Source organism: Meles meles, chromosome 2 (assembly GCF_922984935.1).
Source record: "Meles meles chromosome 2, mMelMel3.1 paternal haplotype, whole genome shotgun sequence".
In the NCBI taxonomy this organism is placed as follows: domain Eukaryota; kingdom Metazoa; phylum Chordata; class Mammalia; order Carnivora; family Mustelidae; genus Meles; species Meles meles.
This window is the reverse complement of record NC_060067.1, coordinates 185,964,216-185,988,841: the sequence shown is the minus strand read 5'-3', so window position 1 is coordinate 185,988,841 and position 24,626 is coordinate 185,964,216. Positions and strand designations below refer to the sequence as shown.

Below are 24,626 nucleotides of genomic sequence, written 5' to 3'. Positions count from 1 at the left end.
TCCTGGACATGTACCATCCTGCTGGCATGCAGAGGAGAGGGATGTCAGGGCCTCCTGTCTGTTCCTGCGAACCGTTGTATGTGGGGGAGGTCTGATTAGTATAAACATGAAGGAGTCGCTTAATCAAAGACTCTGAAAGCATGAATATGTGGGAGAACAGAGTTGGCGGCTGGGCAGGTGCAAGTGTCTCAGGGACGATATGCATAGAGCATCCAGTCTCTAGGACTCCATGATGCTTAACTAGGGGTGGTTTTATCTTCTAGGGCAGATTTGGTGAGACCTAGAGGCATTTTTGGTTTTCGAAAATGAAGGGGTACACCCTGTGGATAGAGGCTAGAGATGCTGCTAAACACCCAACAATGCACAGACAGTCCCCACAACAAAATATTATCCAATCCCAAATGTCCTAAGTGCTGAAACATTTGCCGTAGGCCCTTGGTGGTCTTCCCAATCCTTTGTATCCTGCAGAACATACAGGGTCCCAAAGCAAGGACCAAAACAGTGTGATAAGGATCTCTCAGGAGCTCTAAGGTCCAGGCCCTAGATTTTCCATTGGTCCCACCTATATTAAAAAGAGGCTGAAGAAATGGAGTCTTCCTGCATGACCAAGAGGAAAATGAGCTGATTTGGCAAATACACTGCTAGAAGAAACACTCAACCCAAGTGTTGAGTGTCACAGCTACTGAGGGACTCCATAAAGAGCAGAGCCAGGCTGAATATGTCATTTGGTCATATGTAGAAAAATCTCTGGGTGTCCTGAGATATAGAGGCAAAGTACTTCATATAAAACAACAACAAACAAAAAAACCCCACACAACCCAAATTTTCAATAGTGAACTTGCAAATATAAGTACAATTAACAATGAGTGGGGTTAGGAGTGCGTACCTCTTGTATAGTTGAAAGTCCCCGTATAATGTTTGACTCTCCCAAAACCACTAATAGTTTACTGCTGAAACCTTACTGATAATATCAACAGTTAATTAACACACATTTTCTATGTTATATATGTATTTTAAACTGTATTCTTACATTTTAAAAAGCTAGAGAAAAGAAAATCTTAAAAAAATCATAAGGAAAAGAAAATACATTTACAGTACTTTGCTGTATTTATAAGAAAAATAATCCATGTATGGGTGGACCTTCCCAATTTAAACCTGTGCTGTTCAAGGGTCAATTGTATGTCTAAGGGGAAGGACATACCATGCTTCCAGATAAACACATATATGTGTCCACTGTTGTATAAGTAGTCCATACTTAAAATTAAGGGACAGTTAATTGCCAAAATTTGTCATGCTATTTTGTGTCCTATTATTCATACATTCATACATTACCAAACCCCAGAATTTTAAGTCTCTCTAAGTTTTGATAGTTGTCTAGAATAAATGACAACTTGTCTAAGCTCCTTAGAAGAAGTTGTCAATTTATGCCTTTAAATAAATACCAGAACCTTTTCTGAACTCTGTGTATATGTGGATGTTTAAAATTTATTGTGGGAAATAATATTTCTTACCAACTTTTGATCCACTATCTGCATAATTTTTCCACTTGGCACAAATGCATTTACTAGATCCTTCAGGGAATTCACTATAATCCTTAGCTGAAAAATAAATAAATTGTTTAATTAACAAGAGACATAAAAAATGTTGACTATGTAAGATTAATATTGGTAATATGAAAACAGACAAAGACCTTTGATTTATCCATATATAGAGAGAGTGCTATTTGAAAATATTTTCATCTAATCTATACACACAATGCATCTTTAACAGGCCATTTCATTAATTAATTAGAAAAAGGCAGATGATAGAAACAAAGGCAAAGGTGAGTAAAAAGATCAGGAAGCTATAGAAAAATGGCATCATTTCTTCTATTATTGTTAACAGGAAAAAAATATCAAAATTATATCCTTAAAATACTAGGTGTGTAATTTCATGAAATGCTCTTTTAAAAACGCAATATATTCAGGAATGTCAGAAATAGAAGATTTAACAATCAGCATACCGCTGGTGCCTTGTCAACCATCAATTCATGCCATCTTTTGTAGGGCGGTAAGTCAAGATTTATGGTGTACCATGGAACTGGACCCCTATAGCTGTAATGAGAGGCGTGGAATCATAAGATGAAAAAAGCAGTTTTTTGATGGGAGTTAGACAGTTACATTGAGATGGATATGTTAGAGGCATATTCTTAACAATAACATAGAAGCTAGTACTCAAACCAAGGTTTGCAGAAAAGCTCATTTTCCCAGCTAGTGTTTCTGCCCTATGTTGTATACACAATCACACACAATTTCAGAAATCTTAGAATAGAGTTATACATTCTGGAAGATTAAAGTGAACTGATGATAAGTGAAAGAATTCTGGCTCAGACCCACACGTCATCTGAATCTCAGTGCTAGAAAACATCTGCCTTTTTTGCCCTCCTAAATCTCTGCAGAGACTTAGTCTAGGCTTTGGGCACTTCTCTGATTGGTTTCCCAGTCTCAGAATTCCCTGTTAGACAGACACACTACTTCCAAGTCATTGTCTTAGCACTGGCTTCCGTACAGTTGCCTTTTAGGCCTCCAGAGTGGCAATATGTATTAGCTTCCCATGACTGGCTTCAAAACCTTCGGTACTCACTCAGCCATGAGACTCTTCCTACCCTGCTCGCTCTCTCCGCATTCTCCTGTAGTCAGTGTACACCCAAGCACCGTTCCAATCATATGCATTCCCCAATTTACTACTCTTCAATTGAGAAATAGCAGTTTCTTCTCTGAGGATATAGCAATGTCCACTCCTTTATCATTGGAGCTGGGCCTTATTTTTGGTGGATGAATGCTACCACCATTCTCCTTAGCTACAGAAACATTATCTTCCAGATCTTCTTACTAAGCCTCTAAGGGTGTGCCATTCAGTGGTTTATCAGCTTAGAGGTATGCCTAAAAATAGCCAGAATGTGCATCATTATTTTTCTGCTCCAGAGAAACATAAGGTACGTGCCGGTGTGAGCTACAGTAGCTGGTATCTCTATTAAAGACTTTGATACTTAATTCCTAGAAAAAAGCTTAACATAAAAACAAATTAATTCAGTTTCTAACTGTCATAATTTCATAAGCAACATTCGGTCCCACAAGTAAAAAAAAAAAATCTTGTTCATCCTATTACAGGTAGGTGCTACCAACGGTCTCCCCTCCCTGCCAGCACGCACCCAGATTTCCATGTTTAGGAGTGATGGTAAAGCAGTGGCCACTGGAGCTGTGGACATCGGTGGTACTGCCCTAAGACAGGTTTTCTGAACTCCAATCAGCTGCTCTTCCCCTTAGAATATCCAACACAACCCAAACCTATATCCACCCTAATCTCCTGATTCTTTTTTAGGTAGGTTCAAGGATTCCAAAGAAGAAATGGAGAGGAGATAAACTCAGTGCAACAGAGGATTAGATTAAGTGGGCATGGGGAGACCCCCAAATCTCTCTCTAATAACACCTCCACCTTTGAAAGAACTGTGAAACTGATTAACAAAATCATTTTAAAAACTAAAGCTTAACCATGATCCCACATTTTACTTCTCATTAAATATTTTTCTAAAATATCTCCATATTTAACATCTGTACCTCAGTTTCCTAGAAAAATAAATATTATCTACCTTATTGAGGGCAGTGAAGATTACATGAAACACACAAAAAATACTCAGCAGTATCAGTATTCAATCAATAGTCATGACTATAGAATATTTTCCTACTTTACTGCAAACCATAAACATCACTGAGTTATATCTGAGACTTAGCATCTGCTGTGCCCAGGTCATTGCAGGCACTATTAAGAACTGACTGAACCCACCTGGTTCCACAGGTGGATCAGAAACTAGTCCAAGTGACACAACACACGAACACGCAAATAAGAAGGCAGTTGCTACGCGCCAGGGAGCAGTAGAAAATAAATGCTAATGGGATCTGGTTGGATTCAGGGGTGCTCTAGCTGTCAGTCCCTTGATCTCCAGCCCTAATGTAACTGGTCAGGCTGGATAAACAGGTATTTCTCTCCTCCCTCACAGATGCCCATGCATACCTCCAGAATTGATGCACTCAATCAAAAATAATGTAGAGGAGGATTCTGTTGTCATTCAAAGGTATATGAATACCACACTCCCCTCTCATATCCCAAGGCACAGTTATAGTTCAGAGGAAAGGAGCAGAGCAGAATGGAAGATTTTTCTGCAGAGAACAGGCTAGGGAAGTAGGAAGGAATCCAGGGGAGATACCAGGACAAAAATATTTACATTGTATAGATAGAACAATATGAGAAAAATGTGTTTATTTCTACATGTGGGTTTTGTACACGTCTTTATACACGTGTATACACATACATACACTCAGTACCCTGGAACCAATTAAAAGCCCAACCAGGGAAGGTTAGCAGGGTAATCAGTTCATAGACACACATCAGGTGGACATGAAAGGGAGTAGGAAAAAAAAGCCTTTAACATGGAAGATGTTCATTATGTGTTAAATGAATTGGGGCAGTGACACCAATCAAGAGATGCATGTAATCAATAAGGCACTGAAGAGCCAGATGTTGCCAGTGTTGACACAAAGGAAGACCTCCAGAGCAAGCCATCAGAGAGAGGGCTGGAAAGCATACTGGCTTTAGAAGAACATAGGAACTGATTACTCCTAAATTACCTCCTGTCAAATATTTGCCTTTTTCCACAGAAAAGTAAGTAAATCAAAAGAATTTTGTGTATTACAATGGCACTGTATCTGGGGCAGAGGCTATTTAGAGTACATACTTTAGGCAAGTACAGTACAATATATATAATTCGAATGCTACAAAAATCAAGAATGTCATCTTGATATTGCTGGTTTCTGAAAATTAATAAAAGTAAATGTCATTTTGTCTGGAGTTGGGGGAAGCAGGACAGCTTTCAGGCTCAACTGCAGATTCAACAGGAAGAAAGCTGCCTTTCAAAGCTGATACTTAACTACTACTCTACTCTCCCCAAAAGGGAAGAAAGGTTGCCCTGACAACAGCTCGGCCAATAAGAAGCCACTATTCTTCCAACTCCCAGTTTACTCCAGTGGACTTATTTTACAGCCTTTTCAACTTCCCCTTTTTCCTTTAGAAAACATCGTTCCTCTCCTTTGTTCTGCAGACTTCCCTATGGTTTTGTCCTAGGTTGCTTGTCCCTCACTGTAATTCTCTGCTATTTCTGAATAAACCTATATTCGCTGGTAAAATAACTGGCAGATTTATGTTTAAGGTTAACATTACTTGGTGATCAGAAGTGGAATACAGAGAAAACTCCCAACGACTCCAAGGCTGGTGAGCAAACAGGTGCGGATTAACCACAGAGCCACCTGGGCTCCCTTCTTTCTTGACAATCCTTGGGCTGGAGGGTAAGTTTTCCCTGGGATTCAAGCTCCACTCTCTTTTTGAGAGCTCTCCAGGCTTTATTTGGCATCTGTCTTAAGGCCTTGTTTGTGTGTGTGTGTTTCTTTTTTTAATCTGAGAGTACTTGTTGAGTCCTTTACAAAATCAGACCATTCCTGTTATAACTGTACTGACTCCTGTTTAGACTGGTGTGAACTGACTCATTTTGGGATTGGACTGTGCCCGCTGGATATGCCCTAGTTTTTGGTATGACTCCAATTTGGAACTGGATTGTTCCTACTGGAACCATACCAGCCTTTGGCCTGATGCCTTCTGGAAACAGGCTGTTCCTGTTGAAACTGTGCTACTTAGCATTTTTTCTCTTTACCCTAGAGAAAAATGTCTAAAAAATGGGATCTCAGTCATCAAAATGCTTCGAGGGTACTGGGCCCCTCCTGGGACTCCAGCTGGTCTATGTTTAAAAACTATGGTCCCTCTGCATATGCATTTATAACTAAATAGACTGAGTTAACCAAAAGTAACTCATAACTTCAATGCCCATTATGGAGAACTTCGGATCTCCCCAAAATTGGTCTACCCAAAAGTAAATTAGAAAGCACAGCCAGGCGGTGGGTATTTTTTTTTAAGATTTAATTTATTTATTTGTCAGAGAGAGTGAGCACAGGCAGACAGAGTGGCAGGCAGAGGCAGAGGGAGAAGCAGGCTCCCTGCTGAGCAAGGAGCCCGACGTGGGACTAGATCCCAGGATGCTGGGATCATGACCTGAGCCGAAGACAGCCGCTTAACCAACTGAGCCACCCAGGTGTTCCCAGGTGGTGGGTATTATGGAGGGCACGTATTGCATGGAGCACTGGGTGTGGTACATAAAAAATGAATTCTGTTACTCGGAAAAGAAATTAAAAAAAAAAAAAAAAAAAAAGAAAGCACAGCCACTAAAAAACAAAAAAACCTAAATGGGATGCCTGTTCTGGATGGTACCTTGAGGCTTCTGAATCCCTTCAGGATTTTGAGTTTGCCTCTTTGTAAGATACTATTTCTAAATTAACTGACAAGACAAGTGAAAGAAGTCAAAACAACTTCAGAGACCTTTTTTCCCCCTCTACCTTTGTTTCCAGACACCTGGCAGGTGTCACTTTCCTTTATTTCCACTGCTGAACTTCCTTTCCCCTCTGAAGTACTCCCTGCTCCTTCTCCTGAACCTGCTAAAATCTGCCCCTTTAAAGCCGAGTCTTCCGAGGATCTATAGAAATGCCAAGTGTCTTATGATCCTGTACTAAGGGAACTATGCAAGTCATGAAGAGTTTTCTGTAGTGACTGGTGACCTCTCCCCACCCCACAGGCTTGCTATAGAATTTACCCTAGTTATTCAAATTTACCAATCTAGTTCTCAGATTTATATCCATTAATCCACATGCTTACTTGCGAAGGCCAGACCAAACACTGGATGAAACTAGTCCGATAGGAACATCCTGAAGGACATGCAGAGAAACAGACTCCTAACTTTTGGTAAGACACTAGAACACTCCCAAAGAATATCCACTGGGCAGTTAGAGTAGCTTTTCCTAAGCATGTTGATGGGAACAAAAATTCAGGCTTGTGCACAAAAGCCTGATGAATCTCTTCATGACTACTATAATTGACTCCAAATTGTTTTTAAAGAAGGTACTGGTTTTCCTTTAAATGCTGCATCCACCCAGGTAGCATTTAACTCTATACTCATCAATAACCTGAACTGGGATATTTCTCCTTGAGTCTTTTTTTTTTTTTCAAGATTTTATTTATCTGGGGAGGGGGGAAGAGAGGGAGAGTGCGCATGAGCAGGGCCAAGGACAGAGGGAGAAGCAGACTGCCTGCTGAGCAGGGAGCCAAATCAATTCATGACTTGATCCCAGACCCTGGGATCATGACCTGAGCTGAAGGCAGATGCTTAAATGACTAAGCCACCCAGGCGCCCCTCTGCTTGAGTCTTTTAAGAAGGACCAGGATGAAATGGAAAACCATTTCAGCTTGCTTGTGTCCTAGATGGGTCACCTAAAGGACTGCTAAAATTCTCAAGTTTCGACTTGGGCGAATAAGGTCAAAACCAAAAACCTTCCAGTTTCTGCTATTACTGCAAAGAGCCAGGGCATTACTAAAAAGCTGGGACAAACTTAAGTGCTCTAGGTGCTGTCTAACCATCTAATTCCTGAACACAAGGCCCCGAGGAGCTACAGGTGCTCATCCCAATCCTCCCTCTTCAGTGACCTACAGAAACCACTTTCCAGACTGGGGGAAAAAAAAAAATCTATGTCTATAACACCAGAGCTACACTCTCCATGCTTAACCCCACGGTTTTAAAGCAGCCTCCACCTCAGAGCACTACAAAAGCTCAAGTAGCTAAGGTGAGGTGAAGGAGGAGGAGGTGGGAGAAGGGGGAGGTAATCTCTGACAAACCTCAACAGGTTCCCATCTCTGAACCTATTCCCTTTGTCTAGGCCTATTGAGAGATATGCATCCTTTTTTCCCCCCTTAGTTCCCCCATCTCTATTCATTTACTGGGCCAAGATTTCTCACTGAACTATCATGCCAGAATTTCCTTCTCCCCAAAGGGGAAATAATTCTAGAATTTGTTAACAATAATCAAAAGAGCCAACCAAGGGGATTAAATGACCTTCCGCATCTTTCATTGGCTCCATCTCTGACTACAGCTGCATCTAGGGACACTGATTATTTGCTCCTACTGGATCGACTACCATCTCCTTAACAGGCAAAATACTTAACTGATATTGGCACAATCCCAAGTGCACCTTCCCAACAAGATTCAAATAGATCCCTCAAAACCTCTCTGCAGAATTATTCAATAATCCGTAAATAAAGAAGGCCCTGGAGGCATCAAGCCCATAAGAGATTACAAGGCTCAGGGCTTCACTATCCCCTGTACTAGTCCCCATAATACCTCTATTTTATCTGTAAGAAAACCCAATGGCCAAACGGAGGTCTGTCCCAGACCTAAGAGTAGTAAATACTACTGTTTCCCCATGGTATCCTGTTGTTTCCAACCTTCATATGCTACTGATATCCATTCCTACTGAAAGCAAATTTTTTATAATTTAACTATGCAGAACATTTTCAGTATGCTCACTGATGAGAACAGCCAGTATCTTTTCACCTTCACTTGGGAAGAATAGCAATACAACTGGATGGTAATATTTATCCCTAGGCTTTCAGAAAGTCCACCTTACTTTTCACAAGCCTTAAAACCTGATTTGGATGATAGAAAGTTTTGGGAAGGCTCTACTTTCTTAAAATATATAGATGACTTGCTTCTCTATCCCCCCTTCTCAAACTTCCTTACAGGAGACAACATCCATCTATTAAAATTTATAGACTTAAAGGGAAATAAAGTCTCCAAAGTGAGAAAAAAAAATAGCAGTTTGCTCAAATTCAAGTTTGATATTTAGGGCATCTGATCTTCAAACAAGAACTACACTCAGATCCAGACGATACCCTATATGATTGTTGACATGACTTTTTGGCCCCTCACGACAATTTGTAAGAAACTCTTCTAACCAAGGCAAGCTTTTGCATGACTTCCTGAGAGTTCTCATTTACAGATGCTAAGTGGTACATACTGATGGGGCATGCCATCCCAACGTCTCTTTGACATCACTGAGGCAGCACCTTTACCTTTGGCTATTTCTACCCAATAGGATGAAACATATGCCCTTGCTCAAACTTGTCCCTTCACTAAGGCTAAAACCACAGACATTTATACTAATAGTCAGTATGCCTTTGGGGCAGTTCATCACTTTGGAATATTATAGAAACACTGAGATGTCCTTACCCACAATGAGGATAAGATTAGAAATGGCTCTTATGTCCAAAATATACCAGATGTCCTACTTTTGCCAGCTGCTCTATTAATAAGGTTCTTGGGCGTACCAGACTTGACTCACTCCCTGGGGCCCAAACAAAACCATCTCATGATATCTTTGCTATTTCCACCAAAAATGCTGCTCTTAAGGAGACCAAGAGATAAACCTGTGTCACAGTCCAAAAGGACGTTCTCCCAGATGATTATTTAGAAAAACCGACAAGAGATACCCAACAACTGACTCTAGAGAGGGAAAAACGACACTGAAAATCTAATAATTGTTGGCTTGATAAAAAGAGACTCTGGTTTGGACCAAATAACAGCCTGGCCCTACCAGAAATTCTAAAACTCCCACCACTCAAATGCATTAAACCACTGGACTACTAACAAAGTGTTAGTATGTACCTGTACTGTATGTATACAAATGTACTGTGTGCGCTCTTGGCTGTATCCACTATTCTGCTTCCATTGTCTCTCGAAGCAGAGACTTCCAGGAGGCACATATAACTCTATGTTAGCCTCCACGGGGAAAAGCTTTCTTCTAAATTGCAATCAGTGCCAATAAATATTTCAGTTGGACTTTCAGACCTAGAGTCCTAGTTTAGAGCCATCATACAATTTGGAGTTCTGTTACTTCTTCCGTTCTGTATAATTATTTTAAGTTTTGTATTTTGCTATCGAACTTTTAAAAAAAAACAATGTACTCAATAAGATGATGCTGGTTCAGTGCTCTGAGAAAATCTCCAATGCTTATGACCTTAAGATAATACAGTCTTTAGATGGGAAGTGCCTGAGTGTTCTCTCCTAACCTTCTTGTTAACTCAAATATGGCTTAAGTGATTTCCAACTGCTCTGCACCTTCCTCCCTGCACAGAAATGTGGAAAACCCGACTCTTGATCACTGATGCTTTCAAAGAAAGATTTTTTTTAATTTATTTTTTTTTGAAGACTTTCTTTTCATTAAGAAAGCTTTACCCCCAACATGGGGCTTGAACTTATAACCCTGCAGAAAGAAAGGAGCCTTGCAAATTGATAATACTTTAGATACTACTTTACTACCCCTGCAGGAAGAAAGGCTTTCCTCCTCTTCTGGGAAGAACCCAGCCAATAAGACACTGCCATAACTCAGCCAATAAAAAGTCACTATGCTTCAAACACCATTTACTCCAATGGACTCTCTGGTTTGAAGAGCCTTCCCAACCTCGCCCCTTATAAAAAAGCATTCTCCTCTTTTGTTCTGCTGGCTTCCCTATGGTTTTGCTGTAGTTTGCTTGTCCTGCATTGTAATTCTCTGCTCTTCACAAGTAAACCCACGTTTGCTGGGAAAATAACTGGCAGTTTTATTTCTAAGGTTAATAGGTTAAAACTGTACTCTCCTTTCCCCTGCCCGCCACAGGCTACTTTTAGAGAGAAAGAAAGCAGGGAAAAAAGATTACCCTTCTTTATACCTTTCTCTTCTTTTCCACATTCTGAACCCCTTGAGCTAGTGGGCTGTTCTTATACTTTTCTCATAAACCCATTTAGCATGAAAGATTTGAAAATGCCATATGCCTATATTAAAAATATTAACATAAATGCACTAAAACATGACACTGGCCTTTCCCTTATGTTTTTTAATTTTGTTTTGTCCTCGACAGCTTTGATTATCACACTAGGGGTTTATTTCTTGAAGGTTTCATATATAAGACCTTACACTTTCTTCCAGTATAATCTGGTGGTTTATATTCAGGTACCACAGGAAGTCACGGTTCAACTCTGCATTTGTCGGGATAAAAAAATGCTTGGCAACTGACAGAATTTGCTGGAGAACAGAAATTCTTTTTCTCTCTGATTTTGACAGACTAGAAAAGGGCATTTTAGTCATGGGGTACTTCAATATTTGTCCAGGGTCTTAGCCAAACAAACCTGACCAAACAAAAACTGTCTCAGAAGAAAAAAAATTTGTTTAAAGATAGAAGACATGACTTAAAATTTTTTTCATTATTGTCATTTTTATGAGATAATTACATATGGAAAAGTCTCCACAAAGGCCAAAGTCAGTTTTAAACATCGGATGTTTACTCACGTTGGTCCAGAAGGAGGATAGGTTGATTTTCTGCAGTTTTCTGTCCACTGGAAAAAAAAAAAAAAAAAAGAAAATTAAATTTCAGAAAATAATAAACTGAACAGGCAACTTGCAAAAATAGTTAAAGACTGTGTAGACAAAATCAAGCATGATTAGCCCTTTTAGATCATTTTGATACCTCTTAAAAGTCTTTTCCTCCCACGAAAACCTCTAAAATCTCAAACTTAAGGGCATTTTCAGCCTTAATTCAATTTGTACTAGTGCTGTAATTTGGATTCTATATTGCAAACATACTGAATAAAGAGGAAATGTTAGGAAAGCAAATGGAAATGTTTAAGTCAGAAAGGCTGATTTATCACTAACAGTAAATTAAATCTTTTTTTTTTTTTTAAAGATTTTATTTATTTATTTGACAGAGAGAGATCACAAGTGGGCAGAGAGGCAGGCAGAGAGAGTGAGAGGGAAGCAGGCTCCCTTCGAGCAGAGAGCCGGACATGGGACTCGATCCCAGGACCCTGAGATCATGACCTGAGCCGAAGGCAGCGGCTTAAACCACTGAGCCACCCAGGCGCCCAGTAAATTAAATCTTGATAGAATATGATGTCACTTGAATTTATGAACCAACTCCATTGCAACAGAGATTTGCATCCCAAACCAGATTTTCAGGACACACTGTGCAGGGCCCTTCATAATCTGGCCATACTTTACCTTCCCAGCCTCCTTTCCTGCCACTCCTCCTATCTTGCAAGGCTACATGCAAACATGTCCTCTGATCTCTGACCTTTTCCTATCTGTGCATGCAGTGTTCCAGTGACCTAAAATGCCATTTCTCTACCTAATGAACTTTGGACTTCAATTTTTTAAAAAATATTTTATTAATTTATTTGACAGAGAGAGTGAGATCACAGGTAGGCAGAGAGGCAGGCAGAGAGAGAGGGAGAAGCAGGCTCCCTGCTGAGCAGAGAACCCAATGTGGGGCTCGATCCCAGGACCCTGAGATCATGACCCGAGCCAAAGGCTGAGGTCTAATGCACTGAGCCACCCAGGCGCCCCAGGACTTCAATTTTTAAGACCCAGTTCAAACTGTGGTTTGTGAAGTCTTCCTCTACCTCCCATATGAAAACAGTCATACTGTCCTCCATCCTCTCCAGCACCAGTACACATGTCTATCACCACAGTTATGACATATTGTAATTATTTGTTTCTCTCTCCACTTCTGGCTCCCAACACTGAGGCCAGTAAGTGAATGAATGAATGAATGAGATGTTTTAGGGAGAGCTGTTGAAGCTTAGTAGCAAAATAAAACCAGCTCTTAACATAAAATGGTAAAAGTCCACATGAATTTACAATGTTTTATTACTAGTTCAAGATAGCAAGCATGTTTATCTCCTTCCTTCTGTAAATCCAATATTGTAAAAAGTAAAATAATTTTTTAGAAAGAAGTATAAATCCACAATAAGAGGTGGAATAGGGAAGGAAACTATTAGAAGTATAGTTTGAGCTCAGAAAGTATTTCTGCAGCAAGTATGTGTGGGAATGGAGATATAACATCTTGTTTTAACTTTTTTTTTTTAATTGAAGTACAGGTGACACACAATGTTACATTAGTTTCAAGTGTACAACACAGTGATTCCACCAACTCTGTATGTCCTGTTGTACTCACCACAAGCCACCATTTGTCTCCAGACAATGCTTTTATAATACCACTACCTATAATCTCTATGCTGTAATTTTCACCTGTGATTTATTCATTCCACAATGTATTAACTTTTTATAGTAAAGAAGTGTATAATGTAGCATGATCTACCTGTGATCCAAACATTAACTAACTTTAGTACAGTATAAGTTTCTCATGTAAGTGCTGTTTGCCTTGTAATTTTATACTGAATTCACTAAGAAACAGCACCAAAAATTATCAGGAGCTAATTCAATCATTAGAATTAGAATAATATTAGAATATAACATCTTACATAATATACAGCAACAATTTGATAATTCAGTGTCAAGATAGCAAAGGCTAATCTCCATAGCCCTTCAATGTTCAGTAACAGTGGCTGAGGGTAGTTCTTGTTTGGAAAAATTTCAGCCCCTGAGTTTAAAATTCATAGTAAAACTTCACTGTTGCTAACTTCACTACAGTGAAATATAGAAGTTTGGATATTTAGGATCTTTCTTCCTTTTTTTTTTTTAAGATTTTATATATTTGACAGAGAGAGAGAGTACAAGTAGGCAGAGGCAGGCAGAGGGAGAGGGAGAAGCAGGCTCTCCACTGAGCAGGGAGCCTGATGCGGGGCTCGATCCCAGGATGCTCTGGGATCACGACCTGAGCCAAAGGCAGTCGCTTAACCGACTGAGCCACCCAGGTGCTCCCAGCATCTCTTTCTTATAAAAATTCATAGAAATGATAATGGTTACCTCTATAAGACGTAAAGAAGTTCATGCTTGGTATTACTGGTTCTTTAACATATGACAGATTGAAACATTTTCCACAAAATACTACTATGCCAATCACTACTATGATTAATAACCATAAGCTTGAAACAGCTTGCATTTCCACAAGCTTTGTATATCTGCCCAACTAAGCTTTTGTCTGCTCCACACATATTCTTAACCACTGTCAGTTGTTATACAAAATAGCAGATTCCATTTCAGGTCTTACTGAATTACTCAGTTCTCAAGTTCTTTGAAAGCACCCTTGCTTGTAGCTATTACACCAGACTATTCACTGAAACTAATAAATTCTTCAGTCTCAAACATGGCACTGATGCTTTAGTAAGCAGCAATAACTGATCAGTAATCAATAACTTTAGTACCAGTAACTGGGAATCGGTTTGCCTTACTCTTCAATTGATAAGGATATGTCTACCAAAGTCCCAGGTAGCTCTTCTCATGTAAAGGTAACAGTGCACAACAAATTTTCCCAGGATACATTTCTTTTACTGCTGCAATCAAATGTGATTTCATTAATTCACCATGGCTCAATGAATTTCCCTGCTTTGCTAACAGATGAACTACTTGAAGATTTATTTCCACTGCAACCTCATTTTGCTTTTTAAAATTTGTAAATAAATTCTGTGATGAGATACTCTGTTTTAAGTCGTCTTACTTTTCTGATCATTGTTTCCTATGGTTGGGAATACTGTGATGACTGCTTAATCCATGTTGACACATACTACATTCCTTCAACACAATGCTAGATGTGCTCTGTCATCTAATTAACTGCCAAGATAATCCACACTGTACTCTTCCTTGAGAGAGCAACATCTGAAATTCACTTTTTGTGTTTTGACATGATAGGTCTGCACTGATAACTTTTTTTTTTTCTAAGATTTTATTTATTTATTTGAAAGACAGAAATTACAAGTAGGTGGAGAGGCAGGCAGAGAGAGAGAGGAGGAAGCAGGCTCCCTGCTGAGCAGAGAGCCCGATGCGGGGCTCGATCCCAGGACCCTGGGATCATGACCTGAGATGAAGGCAGAGGCTTTAACACACTGAGCCACCCAGGCGCCCCGATAACTTTTTTTTTAAAGATTAAAATAACATGGTACATTGATACATGTGGCACTTAAAATGCAGTTGAGTTAAAACTGCATAACTATCACTTGAAGTGTGCCAAGGGGCAGTGGAAAGCCACAAGTCTCTGTACACAGGCTCTGCTCGACAGCCATGGTAACGCAAGGCAGCCACAGACTAAGCAAATACATAATGGTGGCTATGTTCCAGTACAACTCTGTGGATGGACACCGACATGTGAATTCCATGTAGTTTTTACATGTCACAAAATACTAATCTCCTTTGGATTTTTCCCTCCCAACTTTAAAAAAAAACATCAACACCATTCTTCGCTCGCAGGTCTTACAAAAACAGGTGGCAGGCTGTACTGGGCCTGCTGACTGAGGTGTGCCACCCACAGCTGGAAAGCCTGAACACCCATGTTCATGTTCTTCCTAGATGACTTTTTCAGTTTTTTAGAGGGAAACGCTTGGAGGTAGTGTGTACGTGTGAAACAGAGAAGGAGAAAGAGATTGTGTGTGTTAGTTTTCTAACTACTGGTTTTGGCCTACTGGTAAATACCAAATTTGCCTACTGGTAAATACCAAATGGAGTTTTGTATGCAGAGGTCAGGATGGCGTTACTTTCTGTTTACTGACCCATCAATTCAACTTTCCTTTCAACCTCATTTAATGTCCTTATAGTACCCTCCAGAACTCTGAGCCAAGAACCCCTCAGGGAGCTCCTTTCCTCACAATAGCTGCTTCTACCTCATCTTATCAGCCAACACTCCTGCATCTACTACCTAACTACCAAAAATTAACTGAAAGTGCATCATCCCCACAGTCATTTAAAATCATATGTTTGGGGCCCCTGGCTGGGTCAGTCTGTTAATCATCTGCCTTTGGCTCAGGTCATAACCTCAGGGTCCTGGGATTGAGCCCCACGTGGGGCTCCCTGCTCAGTGGGAGTCTTCTCCCTCTCCCACTGCCTCTCCCCTGGCTTGGGCTCTCTCTCCCAAATGAATAAAATCTTAAAAAAAATCATATGTTCATGGACTTATATAGTATTTGGCAGCACTTGATTATGTTAGTTTCTAATGGCAGCTGTAACAAACTACCACAAATGTAATGGGTTAAAACAACACAAATTTATTATGCCATAGCTCTGGAGGTCAGAATCTAAAGCGGGTCTGCAGGATGTGTTCCCTCCAGGGCTCTAAGGGAGAATCTGTTCCCCTGCCTTTTCCATCTTCTGGAGGTCACCTACATTCTTTGGCTTGTGGCCCTCCAGCCTCAAAGCCAGGAGCACAGCATCTTTTCTCTTCTATAGCCTCCTGCCTCCCTCTTACACGGATTTCTGTAATTATACTGGGATCCTCTGGTTAATCCAGTGTAATGTCCCCATCTCAATTTACTAAATTGCATCTGCAAAGTCCCCTTTGCCACAAAAAGAACATATTCACAGCTTCTCAGGATTAGGACATGGACATCTTTGGGAAGCTATTACTCATCCTACCACACTATCCACACAAAAAGACACTGCTGAGGATGAAATATGTAAAATCTCATTGCAGATCAGGGATAACATATAAACATTTGCTATCAATTTGGAACACTAAAATCTGAATCTCAATAAGCAAAATGCCTACTCCATAAGATATCAATTGTTCTCATCAGTAGACCTATTACAAAAAAATGTATTAACTTGTTAATATATTTTCATAAATGAAAATTTGTGGAAATATATGTTATATAAGTACCTATACAATATCTTTGCTTTGCCTCTTAACCCCCACGCCTAAAAGATATACTATCTAGCCACGTACAAAAAAAGGTCTCTTAGTCTAATATTTAGGCACAAACAAATGAAAAAGAGCCTAACAGAAAAATATTCAATAATTTAAGGAACAGAAGAAAAATAAGTAATATAAAATATTGATGAGTTTCAACACTCCTGATTACTAGTAACCTCAAGAAAAATTCAGTATACCCATAAAGTAAAAACAAGATATGAAAAAAAGTAAACAAAATGATTAAAAACATAACATCTGAAATAAAAAGAACAGTAAAGGTGAGAAAATATGTCTTAGAATAAAAATAAATCATATAAGAAACACAAGAAAGGTGTTTATCCAAAGAATATAAACATAGTGATTTGAAGGGGTACCTGCCTCCCAATGTTTATAGCAGCAAGGTCCATAATAGCCAAGATATGCAAAGAGCCCAGATGTTCATTGACAGATGAATGGATAAAGAAGACGTGTGTGTGTGTGTGTGTGTGTGTGTGTAATGAAATATTACTCAGCCACCAAAACGAATGAAATCTTGCCATTTGCAATGGGGTGGATGGAACTAGAGTGCATTATGCTAAGTGAAATAAGTCATTCAGAGAAAGACAAATACCAGATGATTTCTCTCATATGTGTTATTTAAAAAACAAAATAGGGGCACCTGGGTTGCTCAATGGGTTGGGGCCTCTGCCTTCGTCTTGGGTCATGATCCCAGGGTCCTGGGATCGAGCCCTGCATTGGGCTCTCTGCTTGGTGGGGAGCCTGCTTCCCTTCCTCTCTCTCTACCTGCCTCCCTGCCTGCTTGTGATCTCTATCAAATAAATAAATAAAATCTTAAAAAAATAATAAAATAAAATAAAAAACAAAACAGATGAACATAGGGGAAGGGAAGGAAAAATAAGATGAAAATCGAGAGGGAGGAAACCATAAAAGTCACCAAACTCTAGGAAACAAACTTAGGGTTACTGGAGGGGTGCTGTGTCGGGGAAGGAATAATTGGATGATGGGCATTAAGGAGGGCACTTGATGTCATGATCATTGGGTGTTATATGCAGCTGATGAAGCACGAAATTCTCATTCTGAAAAGAAGAATCCAATATATGTTAACTAAATTGAATTTGAATAAAGAAAAAAAGAAAAAGGAAAAATAAAAAAATAAACCACAGGAGGAAAAAAAATAGAAAGGTTTATAAAATTAATAGGTAGGGTCCAACATCCCATTAATAGGATTTCCAGAAAGAGAAAGCACAGAAAATAAAGGGAAGGAAATTATGAAAGAAATAATATAAGAAATTTTGTTAGAGCTGAATGGAGATGTGTTTTAAAGTGGAAAGGACTACTGATAACTCAAAAAAAAAAAAAAAAAAAAGAAAGACCAAAAAAAAAGAGCATTCAGTGAGACACACTACAGTGCTATTTCAGACATAAAGAATAAAGACAAAAAACATAAAAGCTTCTAGCACTAGGTGGGGGAGGGTATCCTATAAAAGAATAAGAATTACACTCCCATCAGACATCTCAACAGCTACATGAATGCCAGAAGAGAGTGACACCATCATTTCCTTGGCAGGGAATTAATTTCAAACTAGAACTTTCTAACTGGTCAAGGCATTGATCAATTTTGGAATTTAATGAAGTTTTTGATTTTAAGTCAATGCAGGGACACAGAAAGTGTACATCCCACATATTATTTCTTAATAAGTTACTTCAAGATATATTCTAGCAAAACAAGGGTGTAAACAAAATAAAAGAGAACAGGATCCCAAAACAATGGCTCCAACATACATTGTAAAGGGAACTCTTAGAAATTACACTCTCATTAGACACCAAGAAACAGGTGTCCTAAAAAGGGAGACTCCATAGGATAAACTGTATGGTTGAAGAGCTGGAAGAACTTGAGGCTACAAGAGAAGCACAGACTTTATGAACAAAAGAAAAACAACTAGAAACTATGGGAAGAAACTGCAGTATCAGAAAAATATGGTACAAATAAAAACAAATTAGTCCCAAACAGATTAGGGATTCAGTAAGTTTTAAGAATGGACACAACAAATACTGAGAGAATAAATCAGAGATTGAATAAAATACAGAACATAGGTAGAATGGGGGCACCTAGGTGGGTCAGTTGGTTAAGCATCCAACTCTTGATTTCAGCTCAGGTCATGACTCAGGGTCATGAGATCGAGCTCTGTGTAGGGCTCTGCACTCAGTATGGAGTCTTCTTAAGATTCTCTCTCTCTCCCTCTCATCAACCCCTGCTCACATGCCCTCTCTGCCCCCCCCCCCAAAGAATACAGTCAGGATGGCGTAAGTTTAGTTTCTTCCTCTAATTATAAAAAACGAAACCAATTAGAAACTCTAAGGAAAAAGGTCTGTACAAGAATGCCACGATATAAACACGAAGCAAACTAAAATGTGTCATGAATATTAATATGTGGTAGAAAATATATTTGAACATTCTTTCAGTGTCATTAGATTTGTGGCTTTAGAATTACAGAAAAGGAAATATAGTCACAGCACATTGGGCAATAACCAATACTTACAAATCATACTTCTTTAAGCACTGTTTACTGTTTCCATTTTTTAAAAGTAGATATACAGACAAATCATTAATGACTCAATTATAATTATGTAATTGATGTTGACTATGCAAGGGTAAAAAGGATATAGAAATGAAGAAGAGAAGGAAGAAAAAAGTGGGAGGGGTCAAGGATGTCCACATCACCACTTTACTATTGAGCTAGCTTATGTAGCCAGAACAATTAGGCAAGAAAACAAAAGGGATCCAAACTGGAAAAGAAACTGTCTCATTTCCAGATGATATAATTAAAAAAAAAAAAAAGGCCTAACAAATCCACTAAAAACTTTAAAAAATAATAAATGAATTCAGCAAGTTTGCAGAATACATAATCAATGTACAAAATCAATTTTATACAGTAGCAATGAGCAAACTGAAAATGAAATTAAGGAAACAGTTCTACTTAAAATAACATCAAACAGAATATGATACTTAGTAATAAATTTAAACAAAGAAGTGTAAGACTTGTACACTATAAATTATAAAATACTGTAAAAAGAAATTAAAGACCTAAATAAATGGAAGCCATATATGTTCATAGGCCAGAAGGCTTAATATTGTTAAGATGGCAATACTCAACTGATCCACAGATTTGATGCAATACGTATTTAAATCCCATCTGGCTTCTCTGCAGAAAGCCAAGTGACCCTAAATTTCATATGGCAATTTAAGGAACAAATAATAGTCAAAATGGTCTTGAAAAAGAACAACAAAGTTGGAAGACTGACACCTCCTAACTTGAAACTTACTATAAAAGCAACAGTAAACAAGACACTGCAGTATCGGCATAAAGACAAATCAATAGCATAGATATGTTTCCAAATATTTTTGGAATATTTGGAAATATCTGGAATATTGATTTGATTCCAAATCAGTGGAATAGAATTCAGAGTCCAAGAAATAAACCACATTTATGCTAACAGCAAATCATATGTTTGATAAAAGACGTGTATCTAGAATATATATCTTAAAGATCAATAAGAAAAAGACAAATTAATTTAAAAATAGGCAAAGGATTTGAATAGATATTTATCCAAAGATTTAAGTCAGTAAACACATGAAAGGATGCCAAACATCATTTGCCAATAGGGAAATGCAAATCAAAACCACAATGAGATACCACTTCACAGCAATTAAGATGGCAATAATAATAAAATTAATAAGTGTTAGCATGGATGTAAAGAAACTGGAACCTTCATTCAATGCTAGTGCAAATGTAAAATAGTGCAGCTGCTTTGGAAAACTGGCACTTTCTCAGTTAAACATATAGTTACCATGTGACCCCACAATTCTGCTCCTAGTTATAAACTGAAAAGATATGAAAACGTGTCCACACAAAAAATGTACACGAACACAAATGTTCATAGCATCATTATTCACAATACCAAAAGTGGAAACAAACTTAATGTCCGTTAAATGATAAATGGCTGATGAAAATGGATTTCCATACAATGGAAATTATTCAATCAAATATAGAAATGAAGTATGGCTACATGCTACAGTGTAGATGAATCTTGAGAACATGCTAAGTGAAAGCAGTCAATCACAAAGAACTACATACTTTTGATCCTCTTTACATAAAATGCCCAGAAAGGACAAATCCATAGAAACAAAGTATATATGTGGTTACTGAGGGCTGAGGGGTAGGTTTCAGGGTTAGGACTAAGGGATAAGTTTCTTTGGGGGCTCATGACCATGTTCTAAAACTGACTAGAGAAATGATTGCACAACTTTGTGAATATAATGAAGCCATTGAACTGTCTCATTTTAGGGGGTGAATTGTATATCAGTTACATCTCAAAATTGTTTAAAAAAAAGATACAGGAAAGATATAAAGTAAGCTAAATTTTTAATCCATCATTGCAGTATTAGAGAAAACAATGCCTAAAATTGAGACAAATTAAGCATAAACATATTAAATATTCACAAAAATAATGAGTGACCTAAAACTTTTAGCCCCTAATATGGCAGAAGCACCAATTAATTAAAACAGACTGAGCTGCAAACAACTAGTATGATAGTAAACACAGGTTGTGCTGACTATCACCTGAGTACAGTTAAAAGTGTCTGCTTCTAGGGAAAGGTAACTGGGTAGAAAGAATGAAGCAGGTAACCTGATTTTCATCATAAGCCTATCTATATAATTTGATTTTCTTTAACTATACATACTTCGGTATAAACTTTAAAACATTAAATTTAAAAATTGCATAATTTCATTTATATTATGGGGAGATTTTCAAGGAATGATTCTCTGACATTATTTTTAAGTGTCTGAAACTGTCATTATCTAAAATTATTTTAAAATAACAACATATAGAACAAGGACAGATGGTAGCAGAGTGGGAGGACTCTAGGCTCCCTTTATCCCATGAATACAATTAGATAACTACCAAATCATCCTATATAACTCAGAAATTGACCTGAAAACTGGTAGAACAAACTCCACGACTAAAGGTAGAGAAGAGACCACAGTGAAGGTAGGAAGTGCAGAGATGTGGTATGGGAAAGAAACAGATCATGACTGCTGCAGTGGGGAGGGAGGCAGGGTCTCAGAGAAGAGCAAGAGACAAACTAGCACACAGGGAGTACAAGGGAAAATGAACACCCCCCGCCTCAGCAATTGCCTTGAGAAGTGAGAGGGGCCAAATTTCGTGATTTCCGGAAACTTCTGGGGCTTAATGCCTGGAGTTTTTAAGATCAGAGGGCTTGGCTGGGATAGAGCCCAGAGAGCACTGTGTAGCTCTTGGAGAGAAGGCAGGCAAACAATCCACAGAGTGTGTGGAAATAACGATCCAAAGAGTACCTGGGGGGTTACTTGCTCATTTCTGAGCACATCCTAGAGAGACAACATTCATAAAGAGAACTGCAACATTCACTGCAGGAACAAAGGAACTAGCTGGCCATTTCCCTCCCACGCCCATCAGCATAAGCCTAGGGTCAGCTGCAGGAAGCAGCGCTGTACCCACACTCACTACTTAATATGCTTAGACCAAGTCCCAAACCTGCACACCAGTGGAACCCCCCCCCGCCCCAAGTCACACTTGCCTCAGTCCTAGCACAGTGGTTCCCTTCCCCCAGAAGACCAGCTCAAACCCCTGCTCAAACTGCACCTCCCAACATGGGAGTTTTGCAGAGCTTCTGTTCCAGCTGCAGTGACAATAGTCTCATAGTCTCATGTCATGAACAGACCAGAGCACACCTAGTCAAAATCCAGCACAGTTAGGCCAGGAACCAAACCATGCCCACAACAGGCAAAGAGAGCGTCTGCAGACAAGTGGCCTGAAGATAAAGTGGCCAGAAGAGAACAGCAGAGCATAGGCAACATACAGTGGAGACACTCTCAGAAGCGCCAGGCCCTGGGAAACAAGGGACACTACATGGTAGGACACTACAGGACCTCTTCTTCGTAAGACCATTTTCTTCAAGAACAGGAGATGCTGACTTTCCCAACATACAGAAGCAGAAACTGAGACTTAAAATGAGAAGACAGAGAAACTTATCCCAAATGAAAGGGCAGGACAAGGCCATAAATCTAAGCTGAACACATATAAGTAACATGCTTGGTAGAGAATTTAAAGATCATAGGGATACCCACTGGAATTGAGAAAGGAGTAGAAGACTTGAATAAGACCCTTAACACACACAGAAGGAGTAACAGAGAAGAGAGAAAAGGTACAATAAATGAAATGACAAACACAATGATGAAATGAACATCAGGATAAGAAGCAGAGGAATGAATTAGTGATCTAGAAGACAGAGCAATGGAAAATAATCAAGATGAACAAAAAAGAGACAAAATAATTATGCAATATGAGAAAAGATTTAGGGAACTCAGTGACTCCATCAAGTGTAATAACATTTATATTAAAGGATTCCCAAAAGAAGAGGAGAGAGAAAAGGGGATAGAAAATTTATTTGAAGAAATAATAGAAAAGCAGGTCCACACCAGGAAATACTGTAATTAAACTGGCAAAATACAGTGATAAGGGAAAAAATTTAAAAAACATGAAGACGAAAAAGACAGTAGCTTACAAGGGAAAACCCATAAGGCCAGCAGGAGATTTTCCCTCAGAAACCTTCCTAGCCAGAAGAAAGTGGCACGATATATTCAAAGTGCTGAAAGGGAAAAATCTGTAGCCAAGAATACTATCTCCAGCAAGCATATCATTCAGAATAGAAGGAGAGATGAAGAATTTCCCAGTCAAACAAAAATTAAAGGAGAACATGACCATTAAACAAGCTCTGCAAGAAATATTAGAGGGGACTCTTAGAGTAGAAAGGAGAGACCAAAGGTGACAGTATAAAGGTAGGAAACACGAAAACAGTAAAAATGAATATTTCTGTAAGAAATCAGTCAAAGAACTCACAAAACAAAAGGATGTAAGATTTAACAACATATACCTAAAACATGGGGAGGAGAGGAGTAATGAATGGAGTCCAACATAAAGGACCATTCATTTAATATAGACTGCCATACGCAGAGGAGGTTATATATAAACCTAATGGGAATTACAAATCAAAAACCACTAATAAACATGCAAAGAATAAAGAGGAAGAAATCCAAATATATCACTAAAGAAAATCAGCAAACCATGAAAGAGAAAAACACGAGAAAGGATCAGAGAAAAACTTGAGAAACAAATATAAAACAAATAGTAAAATGACAATACATATCTATCAATAATTTCTTTGAATGTAAACATATAGAAATACTTCTATCAAAAGACGCAGGGTGACAAAACAAAAAAACAAAAACAAAAACAAAACCCATCGATATACTGCCTATGAGAAACTCATTTTAGACATAAAGACACCTGCAGATTGAAAGTCAGGGAATGGACAAATATCTATCATGCAAATGGATATCAAAAGAAAGCCAGAGTAGTAATACTCATATCAGACAAACTAGAGTTTAAACGAAGACTATAACAAGAGACAAAGAAGGACGTTATATAATCATAAAGGGGATAATCCAACAAGAAGATATAACAACTGTATATATTTATGCACCCAAATACATAAAATAGGTAATAACAAACACAAAGGAACTAATAAAATAGTACAAGAATGTAGGGGACTTTAACATTGTACTTACGTCAATGGATGAATCCCCTAAACAGAAAGTCAACAAGTAAACAATAGCTTCGAATGACATGCTAGAACAGATGGGTTTAACAGATATACTCAGAACATTCCACCCTAAAACAGCAGAATATACATTTTCAAGTGCACATGAAACATTTTCCAGAACAGATCACATATTAGCTCATAAAACAAGCCCTCAACAAATTTAAGAATATCAAAGCATACCATGCATCTTTTCTTACCACAATGCTATCTATGAAACTAGAAGTCAATCACAAGAAAAATCTGCAAAGAGCACAAATACACAGGAATTAAATACCATGCTCCTAAAAAATAAATGGGCCAACCATGAAATAAGAGAGAAAATAAAAAACTAAATGGAAACAGA

At 38.5% G+C, this 24,626-nt stretch overlaps 1 protein-coding gene across 1 annotated transcript in view; it reads right to left on the bottom strand.

The window, feature by feature from the left end:
• Window positions 1-24,626, bottom strand: part of ASAH1 (N-acylsphingosine amidohydrolase 1) — a 49,318-nt gene that overhangs the window by 15,926 nt on the left and 8,766 nt on the right. The window contains exons 2-4 of the mRNA XM_045998013.1: window positions 11,292-11,338; window positions 2,003-2,093; window positions 1,512-1,598 (exon numbers count right to left, since the gene is read on the bottom strand). Of these exons, the coding sequence (XP_045853969.1) occupies window positions 1,512-1,598; window positions 2,003-2,093; window positions 11,292-11,338 (225 nt within the window). The remainder of the gene's footprint in view (window positions 1-1,511; window positions 1,599-2,002; window positions 2,094-11,291; window positions 11,339-24,626) is intronic.